The sequence below is a fragment of the Aythya ferina genome (genome assembly GCF_964211825.1).
Source record: "Aythya ferina genome assembly, chromosome: 1".
NCBI lineage: Eukaryota > Metazoa > Chordata > Aves > Anseriformes > Anatidae > Aythya > Aythya ferina.
The window spans coordinates 86,512,051-86,525,701 of NC_140296.1; the positions used below are offsets into that span (position 1 = coordinate 86,512,051).

General features: G+C 36.8%; 1 protein-coding gene across 13 annotated transcripts in view; it reads right to left on the reverse strand.

Moving 5' to 3' along the window:
- The window catches only part of DMD (dystrophin), a 1,246,037-nt gene that overhangs the window by 112,118 nt on the left and 1,120,268 nt on the right, over positions 1-13,651 (reverse strand). For all 13 annotated transcript variants that reach the window (XM_084515490.1, XM_084515483.1, XM_084515486.1 and 10 more), the window contains one exon: positions 5,392-5,452. In XM_084515490.1, the coding sequence (XP_084371616.1) occupies positions 5,392-5,452 (61 nt within the window). The remainder of the gene's footprint in view (positions 1-5,391; positions 5,453-13,651) is intronic.

The following is a 13,651-nucleotide window of genomic DNA, read 5'->3' on the forward strand; positions in this document are numbered from 1 at the left end:
TTCCTTTTAATTAAGAAAGTAGAAAAGCCAGACTCAATCCAAATTTCTCTTATCCAGCACATTCCTAAACTGAGCAAACAAGCCAGAAAACTCCAATCCATGCCCAAAGAGTAACAACATTACCTACATAAGACATTTTAAGATTTAACCTGCACAAAAATTAACCCTGATTTATTCTTCTCTGTAATGCTCAACACTATAAACTCTCATGAAAATTCGTACTGAATGCATCTGATGACAAATTGTAAGCACTTTACTATCCACTTCAGCACAAGCACTGTAACACCAAAGGGATCACAGTTCCTAAGTGCTGTTCAAGTGTACCAGGTTGCTCCTCGCTGCTCCCAATAACACACCCCACCTTACAAACAACTCTGCTGGGGGGGAAGTGCTTGTTTTCTATCCAATACTGCCCTGAACTGGAGTTGACAGCTAGATAAAAGAGCTTCTGAGCGCTTGTCATTTGTTTCAAAAGAAATGGAACCCCATTCAGTCAGCTGGTGGATGGCCACAAGCAGCAGCCTGGGGTGCCTTGGCTCAGCCGGAGGCTGTGCGACTGCTGGGAGCCTCCCCATCTGCTTAGAGGTGGCTCCAGGCATGAGATCCTGCACACACTCAAACCCTGAGCTTCAGTCTTTGAGGCAAGTTTTGGAGCTGAGGCTTCGCAGTCCTGCAGTTAATAAAGAAGGACTCTGCACTTGGACAAACCTCTAGGAAATACCAGATATTTCACTGAGTTTTTTATACTAGGTGGCATGCTAATCTCAATGCAGAGTGAAAAGTATTAGACTTTTCCTTTCCATCACAAAAACTACAATTTAAGAGTGGAGACTTCAGAACTGAAAGACAGGAAAAGATCAGAGTAGTTGTGTTTTTAAGAAGTAGGAATATGGTATTTTTGGTATTTGCTACACAGGTTAACTTTTAGCCAAGTGCACGGCTTGCAAAGCTCACTCACAGTTTCACTCAGTACACGACACAAAAATATATTATTTATTTATGGTTCTCTATGTCTCTCTCTGTTCTGTCTGACAGATATTTCCTACTTGCTTTTGCGTCTCATACTTATCTATGCTCTGCAGAAGAAACAATTAACCCAAGTGATTTTACCAGAACAGCAACTCTTTGCCTTATTTTATCTTAGCAGAATTTAATTCAGATAGATTCACTTATCCTGTCTCTAAGTTGGAAAAAAAAAAAAAAAAAAAAAAAGTAAAATAACCGTGACTTTAATCTGTTTGCTTTTACAATGAAAATTATAGGCTCTTAGCTTTTCTCTGTGTTGAAATTCTGCATGGTTAAACAACAATTAAAAGGGAGATTAAAAAAGCAAGACAACAAAGAAGTGTGTTTATAGAATTGGCCAGCTCCAGTGTGGAGTATGGAAAAACTGCAGAATCTAACAAAAATGTATGTCACAAGCTGATATAGTTAATGTAAGTAAAATACTCTCACAGGAAACTATAACATGGAATAGGGTAAGAAAGTGCAGATGTGTTGGCCTCAGAGTTATCTCTCTGCATAGCTAATTTATATGGATAGTCTAACATGGATCTTCTCAAGGAGTCAAATCTGTGCTCCTGAGAATCCAGCTTTGTCCTCAGCAGGACAAAGTTCAGTGAACTGCTATAATCTGTGTAAGAAAATAAGCTTGGCTGGGAAATAACTTGGAAGGCTTCCTTTGTACAAAGTACTGAGATGAAAGACTACTGTATTTTTGCAGAAGCATTTTAAATCCTTCAAAAGAATGGGCACAGCAAGAGGCTGAGCAGACAGACACTATTAACTGGAAGTCAGTTATACATAGGAAGAATAATGTCAAAGATTAGTGCAAACAAAGAGGTCAACAACCACTACATTTCCACAGATCACAGTGGCAGGACTACTGAATTTTGGGGTGAGAGAAAGTATGTTGAAGACTTCAGTCCAACTCCTCCTCCCTACTGCAAGGCAACAGAGGTCTCCTGAGGCTGTGTGGCAGCCGTGTTATTTGCTGAGCAGAGTGTAAGCCGTACACAAGACAGATGCAAACAGGACTCAGAGAATAGCTGCTTAGCATCCCCTCGTGTTCCGTGAGGACGGTCACGGGAGAGGAACTGGGCTGTGTAGCATGATCAAACACTACTTCTGGTGTTGCACAGTACAGACTTGGCATTTTTGCTATCTGGCACTGCTTTCAAGCCGCTCCTCTGTGTTTGACTGGAAGATAAGAACGTGCATGTGTCTGCACATGCATACCTGGATCACAAGGTTAGCTCTACTAAGACGTGATTTATCTCAAATTATGACATTAAAATCTACAGTCTTTCTACCTTTATTATCTGCCCCCCTGCTTTTTTTTTTTTTTTTTTAAGAATTTAAGACTTTTTTTTTTCTTTTGGTAACGTATGCAGAAGTCTTTGTGCTGTGCATTTTTTTCATTTACTTTTCAGATTTCTGATGAACAGTAATTGCCTGTTTTGTCTCCTAAAAGCTTAAATTTTGAAATTTTAATGAATAACTAAAACACTGTTACAGAGTACAGACATGTCTCTGCCTACTTCTGCCTTCCCATTTTCCAGATTGCTCTCCAATATGGGTAAGATCAAGACCTCAAAGAATAGGACTGATTAAACTTAAAACTTTTTTTTTTTTTTTAATCTTCTTCTCCTTTTTTTAAGCTAATAAAACCTTTACATGCTGTACTAGACACAAGGAATATATTGAGGAAAAAAATAACATAAAGAAAAGTATCTGATAAAATGTGGTTTAGAACAATTTTACAGGTTTTAATTCACAAGAAAAAGGGAAGTTTTTTCTCCCTCTGTAGCAGATAATGTGCTGGGCAAGTGTTTGGTACCCAGACAAGGATGTCCACTTGTTACTTTGGAAGCCAAGATACTTCTGCTGTCCTGGAACACAAAAATATGATTTGTGTTTTTTCCCCAGGTCACTGGGGAAGAGAGAAGAGAGAGGTGAGGCTGAACTGTTGGCCTGGCTTGTCATAAGGAGCTCCCCATAAGGAGCAAACGGTGGAAAAAGGAGTAAAAGGTGGAAAGATGTGGCAGCTGGTGCAAGGCCACTGTACTGCAATTTTCATGAGGCTGACAGTAGGCCAAGAGACCATAAAATGGCAGACACTCAGAATAGCTGAAACAGGCTGTGCATTGTTGATAATTATATTTGCAGCAGCAATGATGCCCACACCAATACAATTTGAAAACAAAAAATACCAGCATGAATAACCTCAAGAAAGAATTACTGAAATAATAGCTTTAGAGGCAACTATTTGCTACAGATCAATCAACTGCATAAAAATGAAATTTTAACCAGCAAAATCAAAAGGCTTGAAGATACCTAGCAAACATCGCTGCTGAGGATTTAACATTAAGTACTGCCTAGCTTACCACAGGCTGTGTCATTGCAGATGTGAAAATGATGAGATAAAACAGTTAAGCATCAAGGGAAAACCAGATAAAATGAAAAACAATAAAACGTGTAGCACCATTATTCTACACTGATGACAGACAGAAAATTATACAAACATTAGGAGAATGCTATCTATAGCTGCTCAGTCTTCACGGAAGCTCTTTTACAGAATTAATGATTGATACAGAAGTAATATTTCAAAGAATAAAGAAAGAATGTGAAAGTTTAAAAGCCAAAATGGTACAGAAAACAGGCAATTTAGTTGTGCGCAAGTATGAAATACGAGTGATGAAAATGAATGAAAAGAAAAATGACTGAGGACAGCTGGAGAAGGGAACAGATGTAACAACTCACTAAGATTCATTAAAACCTGACCAATTTGTTTTATATCTCAAGGAAAGCAAGGTTTTCTATAAAAGTTGTAGCCAAATTTAAACTTTAATTAATATAATACTACTACAACTCTTTTTAGCTATTAAGATATTTTCTAAAATGAACAAAATAAAACAAATTATCTTCCTTTGAAATTGTAGATGGCCTGGAACAGAAGATGGATTGGAAAGTTGACACCAAAAACCACTAAAGAATCCATAAGATCACTACCTATCATTTTAGCATGAAGAGTCAACAGTTACCTATGGTTGCTGGATGCAAACAGCACATAAAGAGGTGCGAAGCACAGCATGAAATGCATCGTGTGACTACACTAAGAATTGACAAGGTGTCTCTCACCATAATGGCAAATGATGCCATGGGAAAGAGACAAAAAAAAAAAAAAGAAGAATATTTTCCGTCAATAAACTGACTCCTATGTGCCGAAGGATTTCCAGGATTTTTCCCCCACAGATTACACTCTCCCTTTCTCCTTGATAGAGCTTTCCAGCTTGTTTCAACTATTCATTATCCATAGCCAAATGCATCAAAAAAATACATTTCCAAACACAAATTACAAGGTAATAGCAAACCAACTTAGACCAGGTATAAGCGTGCCACTGTTTTGCACTACAGACTTCTTCACACCTAACTTTAAGGTTTGTTCTGAAGCTACTGTAGCAATTCAGTTTGTCATGAAAATTGCATCTGAAGTGCAGATGCAGCCAGCTGGCTTGAGGGACACTGGTTGAATTTTCTAAGTATACTGGGAAGATAAGGAGGTAGCATGTGAATATACCTATTAAACAACACCTGTGTTTCAGTTACATACACTACAGTCTTTACTGCAGATACTGCATCACCTGTTTCCTCTAGAAGTTACATATAAATGGTTTAAGGCATGTATTGCAAATAATGAGAAACTCAGCAGAGAAGGAAAAATGTACTAACACTTCTTTCTTACTTGCTGCAGAGTGGGCCTTTTTAGGGCACTGGAATTAGGTGTGTGTGTGTGTTTTTTTTTTTTTTGTTGTTTGTTTGTTTTGTTTTTTTCTTTTCTAAGTTTTCTCTCATTTCTTTTGCACACATACCTCTTAAAACAAACTGGCTTAATGAGGGAACTAACCTCAAAAAGAACAATCTATAGAGACTAATTTGTTCCTTGTCGTTCCTCAGCAACAGATTTTACCAAACACTCTCCCTAAAGGAATTCATTACATATTTGCATTGCTATGTTAAAAAAATAGTGCGTCATATTCACAACTGCAATTCTGAATTTGTTTTCCTTGTTTGTTTGTTTTGGGAAGACCTGACATACATACTCTTCACTGTGCAGTGGAACAAATTCAAATGTAATCTGGATACCTGAAAGCTTTACTTAGTTTACAGGTAAATTATTGTGGCATAAAACCAAGCAACATACAAATCAGTGCATCCTAGGATGTTTTTAAAGAACTAGCATACTTCCGTGAAATTTAATGCACATTTAACTCCCTTTTCTTCACATTTAGAGAATACAGGAGCAGTTCAGGATAATCTAAAAAAAAAAATCCAACTACCCTCTTAAATTACAAATGCAAATAGCTAGAATGAATTGCTTTTTATACTCACTTGATATAATACGGCACTTTGTTTGGTGAGATTGCCCTCTCCCAGGGGCCTTGGACAGAAGCTGTCAACAAACAAACAAACAAATAAATAAATAACTGCACGCATACATTCATACATACAAACATACCTAGAAGAAAAACATGGAGGTCAAGTTCAAAGCAAACAGGAAAGACAACATTAATCGCTAGAATTACAATTTTACACTTGGCCACGCTGATATTGGTCTGTTTGCTCAGTTGCCCATGAAGGCAGGAAGGATTAACCTGCTGTTCTGAAATTTCTGGCCTAATCTGAGAGAAATTGAACTCATTCAGCTGCAAAGATAAATACAAAAAACTCCTTGGCTACTAAACATCAAGAACAAATATGAAGCAGAGCACACAACCTATCTCTGTGGTTCAGTTCAACCTCTTTTATAGGATTCCTCCTGCTAATATGTTTGGCTGGTTTTACTTCAATTTCTTTCTCATGTGATTAGTCCCTTCCATCCGTCTAGGAACAAGATTACACTGGTTTATGCTTTATGCTGAGTGAAGTACAACTGACATACCATCTCAGTATTTTGCTTATTCTCTTGTTGACTTGTTCTAAATACAGAACAATTTAATTTTTATTTCTCCTCATTACTAACTGTGCTTTATTGACTTCCAATAACAGCAAATAATGGAGAAAGTAACACTTTGATCACATGAACCAGTGAAGAAATGACATCACTCACTCTTGGCTATCAGTGTTAAATCTCTACAGCAACTTAGAATGTAGTGAAAATCTTCTGTAACAAAGTTGTATATAAAATTTGTTGTAGCTAAACAATTTTAAATAATGTGTTTTTATTATAGGCAGAGACATAGCTTAGGATGCAGTCATAAACTAGTTTCTGTGTTTGTTTGTTTGAGTATGAGTAATTATGAGTTTTCTATCTGTAAAAACAGTTGTACCGAAAATTTTCTTTTCTAATATTGTGATTTCTTTATATGAAAAGTAATCTAGCTGGAAAAAAAAACGTCTGTTTGCTTCCCCAATGTAATCCTTCTTTTTAGTGACCCCTGCTGTTCACAAGGAAAAATAATTGTCTCCAAGACACAACTAGGGATCAGCTGCTTGATCATTTGTCTCAGTCTTCTCTGTCTCTCATTTGAAATAAATCTTTCAATAATGCTTCAGGTACTTTAACAAATACTTTAACAAATCCATACAAATATGAGCAACCAATATCCACATTTCATATAATTTGTACCAAAACTGTTAACCAGATTCACATGAGTGAATTTGCGGAATGAAACACCCTGTCCCCTGCTCACAGACTAGAATGTGGGTAAGAGGACTTGATGACCATGGCTGAGATTACTGGTGGCCTATGAAAAGCTTACCACTTTGATGGTCCTGTTGTCACTGCCTTTAACCCCCACCTAAATGCCTGTAACTAAGCTGTGTACTGCTTTCCCATTACTTACACTTACATCATTCTGTGCTTCTTAAGAAAGAAAGGAAAAATTCAATTTCAAAGGTATGAACCACGAAAACAGAAAATTCATGAAGTGCACCAGAAATGCAGAATGAATTATAATGGTAGCTCCCATGGAAGAAGCGCATGATAATGCTGTTGAAGTGTGTGTCATAACCCACACATAAAAAAATCACAGAACTCTATTTTCAAACACAAATATTCAGATATATCAGTTATAGATGATGAAATATTCCTTCTTGGGACAGGGACTGATGTCTCGTTTCATGTCTGTACACTGCAGAGCTGAACAGCTGTGAAGGTGCAGCTTGTCACTCATCGAGCAGCAGCTCTTTTGGTGAGCACTAACTGCAAGATGCTCACAACTTCTCAGTTTCGTATAGCCTCAAATGATGGAAAGATGCAATCTGTTACATAATCTATATATGACTGCAAAAAGTATAAAAAATGGAATATGATGCTATGTATTGATGTTAACTACATTAAAAAAATGAAACATCCCCTCCTTTTAACCCCAGTTTTACATTATGCTTCATATGCAATTCTTAACCATAATTCTTATTTATTCCGTCTACTGGTGAGAACATAAACTGCTGTTAAGTGTAGTTTTGGTGACTGATCTGATATTCTCCACCATCTAGAAGGAGGTAGGAAACCAAAGGCAAGGAGTTACACACAAGTTACAGTTTAATTTTACATTATCAATGCCTTGGTGATTTCTTTGTATGCTTTTATTCATTAATATGACACTGTGAGTTAATATGCGGCACATCAAATATCTTTAAAAGGCCTACTCCATTGCAATTATAAAGTTTCTGACCCCATGGGATTGTGTTATCCGAGGATTAAGTTGAATAGGATTATACTAAGTTATAATTTTTGAAAATAAAATACCCTTCAGTATTTACTAAAAATTGACCTTCTTCCTTATCTCTCTCCAAAACAGTCATTAATATTCCTAGTGGGAACACCACCAAGCTACAGTTCTGCCACTCTAAGATTTGTTTTCAGTTAAATACCTACAGGACAGATCATCACTTATTTTTGGAAGGTGCAGTTTTTCTGTTGTTGCTGAATCAATCTGCATAAGAGTTTTGCAGTCATGACTTATTATCACATAATCTTATATAAAATAATGTTCTCAATACATTAAAATAGGAACAAATACTTTGCTTTCATGAGAACTAAGAGCTTTAGGAATAACAAACAATTCTCTGATGTTCTGCATAATTGGATTTAGTGTTACTTCAAGAGATTGCTGTGAAGCTGTCTATAATACACTTTTACTTTCCTGGATGATTCTAGTCTTGCCTAAATTTGAGTTGACAAAATACGTGGTACTTTTTACAGCTATGCTAAGACAATAATCATTTCATTTTTGGCAGAAGCCCAGAAGCTGAGAGCAGCTGTTTCTCTGGTTACCAGTATGGGTTTACTATCTATTACAAAGCTAGTGCAGGTAATGGACATGTATCTTTAATTCCTTGGTAAGGCCATTTCAGTTGTCCAGCTAAATACACTTAGCAAATGCTTTTCTGTATGACACTGTAATATCCCAGTGTGCCGCTACACTCAAGAAACAGACATTTCCTTATTGCCAAGTGTAATTCAAATGTGTTTTATTGTTCTAACTTGCACAGTCTAAGAATCTATTATCATACACCCAGCTACTTGCAATGTTGTCTACTGCAATTAAATACTACAACAAAATACAAGGCATTTTGAGAGTGAATTTAAATTTCTGTACTCTTTATTTTTATTGCTACGCACTTTAATGGTTACTTAAATTTGAGAGTTTATTTTTTTCTGTTGGTGTGCTAATTTCTAAGACTTGCTTTGGCTATTGTTCAACTTAAGTAAACATGGATCTTGGTGGTAAGCCTACATCCTTATTTGTTTTCAGAATGTATAATGATACCGTAGCATAATGGCTCTATGGACTTCAGCAGTGTTTTAATCTATGCAGGGATATGAATGAAATATTAACTAGTATGATAGCATAGTTTTATCTGGAGTTGATATTATGAAACTAATCTGATAAATATTTCACTTTAGCACTGCAAATATAATGAAAAATACATGTATGTTTGCTAATAGTAAACTATTCCTTCAGCTATTCAAAGACTTAATTTAGTATATCCAGTTAAAAATTACTCTCAGTGATCCTTATTTAAAAAGTCAGCACACACCTCTCGTCACCTTCCAATATCACAAGTTTACATTTTCAGATTTAAATACAGAGAAAATCTTTTGAGTCTTAGTTAACACTTGGGGAGCACTGGCCAACAGTTTCAGGATAGGAATTGTAAAGTCAAACCACCTAGTACCCATATTCCATGCACTGTTATGTATATCAATTATTTTTTCTTATAAATTTATTGTATTTATTATATCTGCCATTCATCTCCATGATAGTTAAAGCGGACCACATCTATTTGTTCACAATCAAGACCTGTACTACCTGCTTGGTGGCCACTGCAGTTGTAGCACAGCAAAGTGCTTAATTATGTTCATATTTTAATAATGCTGCTTCAGCCTAGGAGCTCTACCTGCGTGACTGCTATTGTCCTACTTGGGATTATCATCATTATTATCTTCATGCAAACAAAGGGCTAGAAATTTATTTAATTCTTCACATAAAATGTATTTTCATACCAATTATTTTCACTGCGGCAAGGTACGGAATTGGTGACTTCAGATAAAGGGAGGCAGGAACAACAAAATAATGAGATGGTCTCTGGGTCTGGGAAGCCTCTGACTTCCTAAGAATCAGGTATCTTATCCTTTCAAAGAAGATGCATCAAGTATTACCAATTATTTTCAAATGAGACCATTATAGATGATAAACTATTGTGCTCCACAGACTTAAAAGCGCTTCTGCTTCTCTTCCTGAGAGAATATGCTAAATCAATGTTTTCCCATAATCAGTTCATGATATTTGCTGGCAGGATGCCATCTCCAATTGGTATTCCTGTGTGACAGTGGCACAATAGAAGGGTTTGCATAATTTTTGTGCGTTCTTCAAGATCCTTTACAACAAATGTCGGTATACATCTGTAAAATACGACTTTTTCCAGATTTATAGAGAATTGATTTCTAAATTATGTGCATTTATTATTGTACCAAGTGAGACTGAAGAACAGATTGTGTTGTGTAGCAATGAAGTCTGCTGTTGCACCATGTAGCCGAGAAACTGAAATCAGAGTATAGTGACTAAGCAATTTAGAAGCTACAAGGCAGAGACATCAATCAAAATGATTTCTAAATGATCCCTCCTTTCCTAAGAACTACACAGCATGAAGTCTATTCTGCTTCAAGTCCTAGCTTGGCACGCTGCACATGTGGATGATTCTCAGGCATTTCAGAGACAGGGAACTACTTCTCAGTTTGGAATCTGCAATTCTGAAATACAAGCAAACATCCCCTCTTTCCCTGCAGATCTAGAAGTACTGTCTATTGCTGCAACATACATGCAGGCTTTTAAGGAATATACCATCTTTAGAACACCTCTAATCAATTTGAAGAAGGAATTATCAGTCGTGAAAGCACTCAGCATGTGGTCAGGAACAGTATTAACTCCTTTTACAAGAATTATAAAAGAGGACTTGCCATTCTGCGTTTCCTGCTGGAATCCTTATGGACAACTTAAGATTTCTTACCTGCAACCTAGGGTCAACATTATATGATATGACCTAAATAATGCATACTTTAAATCATGAACAGTGTTCCCAGAAGTTTCAAAACGCCACTAGTGGCACAAAATGTAAAATCCACCTAATAGTTATTTTTCTTAAATGTCACACTACTATAAAATGGCAAAAATACAAGCATCTACTTGATAAAGAATCTATGTAATAAAAGATTCTGCATGAAATACCGCCAAGTGATATAGTCTGCATCAATCCACATATTCATACAGATACTTCATATTGTTAATGGTGTCTGTTGCACTTTTATGTTGTTAAAACTAAAATCTCTAAAACTTGTTCATCAAATGAGGTCATAAATTGACCTCATCAAATTGGTAATGAGTTTTCTGCAAATGGAGTAAGATGAATGCAAAAATAAATCTGCTAAATACCCATGTCTCATATAGAATATATAAAGGTGTTGGTGTTTTTTTTTTTTTTTCCCCTTCTTTAAGGACACCTTATTTTGTTCTTTTTAAAAAAGTTTCAGAACTGTAACAGAACAAGGTCTGATGGAAGTGGGTTTGTGGTTTAATTTTAGTCTAAAGGAGATCTCAGTTCTGAGTGGATAAATTGCAAGTTGCACACCTGTAGGGGAGGACATGGCTATATGGATTGCTGAAAGGGTAATAACATTAAGATCAAAAGTTTTTAATCAAGGCAATGAAACCAGGTGAGCCCATGAGAGTGCAGGAAAGAATTTATCTCCTTAACTTTTTTCAGCTGGGTACAGTGACGAAGGTACCAGCAAGGCTACTATATGTAAGTACCCAAAACCTAGGCTGATATTCTTCCCAGGGATTGCCAGAAAACTGGAATTAGGAGTGTAAGACCCTAATTAGTAATGAATATGCAGATGATTGTTCACAATAACAAAGTTAACTCCTCAAGTACTTGACTGTCTAAATACTGAGGACCCAGGTGACTTCCTGCCCCTTACACACATAAGCTTTATGTCTAAGGACTGCAGGTCAGCATCTTTCACAAAGAACTGCTGGGTCTTTCTTTCTAACTTTAGACAGGCCTTTAATAAACTTTTTGTTATACCCATGTAACTCACCTATTTTCTTAAAATTTTGAGTTCTATGGTTTTGTTCTGGCTCTACAGGAATACAAGATACACCATGGAAAATATAAGATCACAGAATCACGGAATGTTAGGGATTGGAAGGGACCTTGAAAGATCATCTAGTCCAATCCCCCTGCCAGAGCAGGAACACCTAGGTCATGTCACACAGGAATGCATCCAGGCTGGTTTTGAATGTCTCCACAACCACTCTGGGCAGCCCAAGATATACCATAGGAAATGATAAGAAATGGCCAATACTGAATTGCTCAGCCTAAGCACATGCAGTCACTTTGCATTTAGACAAAACAAAGAAAAAAAAAAAAAGAGGCAGTCAGTCTCCTCTATCTTGACCACATTTAAATGCCATAATAAAATCTTTGTGCTTCCAGGGAATTCTCAGATTTAGCCTGGTTCTTTTGAGACTACTTATCCTCTATCTTTTTATTATTCCTTGGTAATATTTGTATTCAAAACATTAACTGTGATTTCTAAAAATATTAAATCATATATCCCACAGACATGGATGAATGGACATGGTCTTTGATGTCTGCATGTCAAAAGTGCTATCTGGAAGACAATATAAGATAATGCATGCAATGAGAAATAAAAGAGAAAGATACTGCTGTTTGCACTGAAAAATGATCTCTCATCTGAATGGGTAAAGCATCTAAAGAGTCCTGTAGCCCTGTCATGTTTAGAGCCTGATGTCTTAATGAGCACGACTTGCCCTTTTAAAGACATGTCTGCCTGGGCAAGAGAGAGCTTCACTACCCTCTGTTTTGCATAGTAATCTAAGCACTCACCCTGAGTGGGAGGTGAGTACCTGACTTCTCTCCCACCTTGAAGGAATTCTGGCCCACATCTCTGATTTCTCAGGAGAGTGGCGTAAATAACAGAAAGAAGGGAAAAAGAGATCTGAACCCTAACAACTCTGAGCTTATCCAGAGAAGCAGAGACCTAGGTTATACATGTATAGCCCACTCCTATGGTTGCATCTTTTACTTTTCAGCAAAAATTGCCTACCACAAAACGCAGCAGCTACACAAGCACTTTGATCACTAGCTTGTAATGTGAACTGCTGGCTCCCGCTTTCCCAACCTTTCTGTTTCTGAATTAAAGTTGTTATGGCTGCTGCATATCACATTAACGTCAGTGTTGTTGGGGCTCAGTAGACTGAAACCTAAAGCCATAGTTAGTTAAAACCAAGTTCCTGGCACAGGGTATTTCGGTGTTCAGATTCAAAAATCTGGCACTGGTGCATCCAGGTGGCAGATGCTTGTAGCCTGGGACATAAAAGTCACAAAATGTTAGCTAGATGTAAAGAAGCCTTTCAGACTTGCAAATCTAAATTTCTTTCTGTTTCTTTTATTTCCAGTTTCTCTGCTGTGACAAAGGTCTGTGTTCTTTGAGTGGTTAGTGCTTGGAAAGGACAAGCAGAACCTGGGATCTGCTGGTCGAGCTTGTAGGTAGCTACCAGTTATATCTGAGCACTGCTTCATGGCATCACTTCATTGACATGCTACACATGCTAACAGATGATCTCACACTGGACAGTAAATTACAAGGTTTGTATAGGCTTTTAAAATATGTAATACCTTCTGTTTTTTAGTGCTCACAAATGATTCACATGAATGAGCTACTACATTAAAAAAAAAAAAAAAAAAAAAACACAACAGAATTGGTTGCTGGCTGGTTAGCACAGAAAATGATATTAAAAACAATCTGACATCAATCTTACCTCTCATTTACTGCATCTCAAAAAAAAAGAAATACTGTTTTGACAATATAGGTGGGTTCTCCAACAAGAGACAATGAATCCTATTCCCTGTGAGAGGCAGTATCATAGATACAAATAAAGGAGTAGTCAAAAAAGTAAAATTATTCCAGAAGAGTCATTAAAACTCTGGAGCTGGCATTATGTTAAAATTTGCACTTAAAGTGGGATTGCAGGTATCCTTTTTCACACCTCGGTTAGCGTATATAGCTTCCAAATTAAGCACCACCATGCATGAAGGAATCACAGACATTTAAAATGAC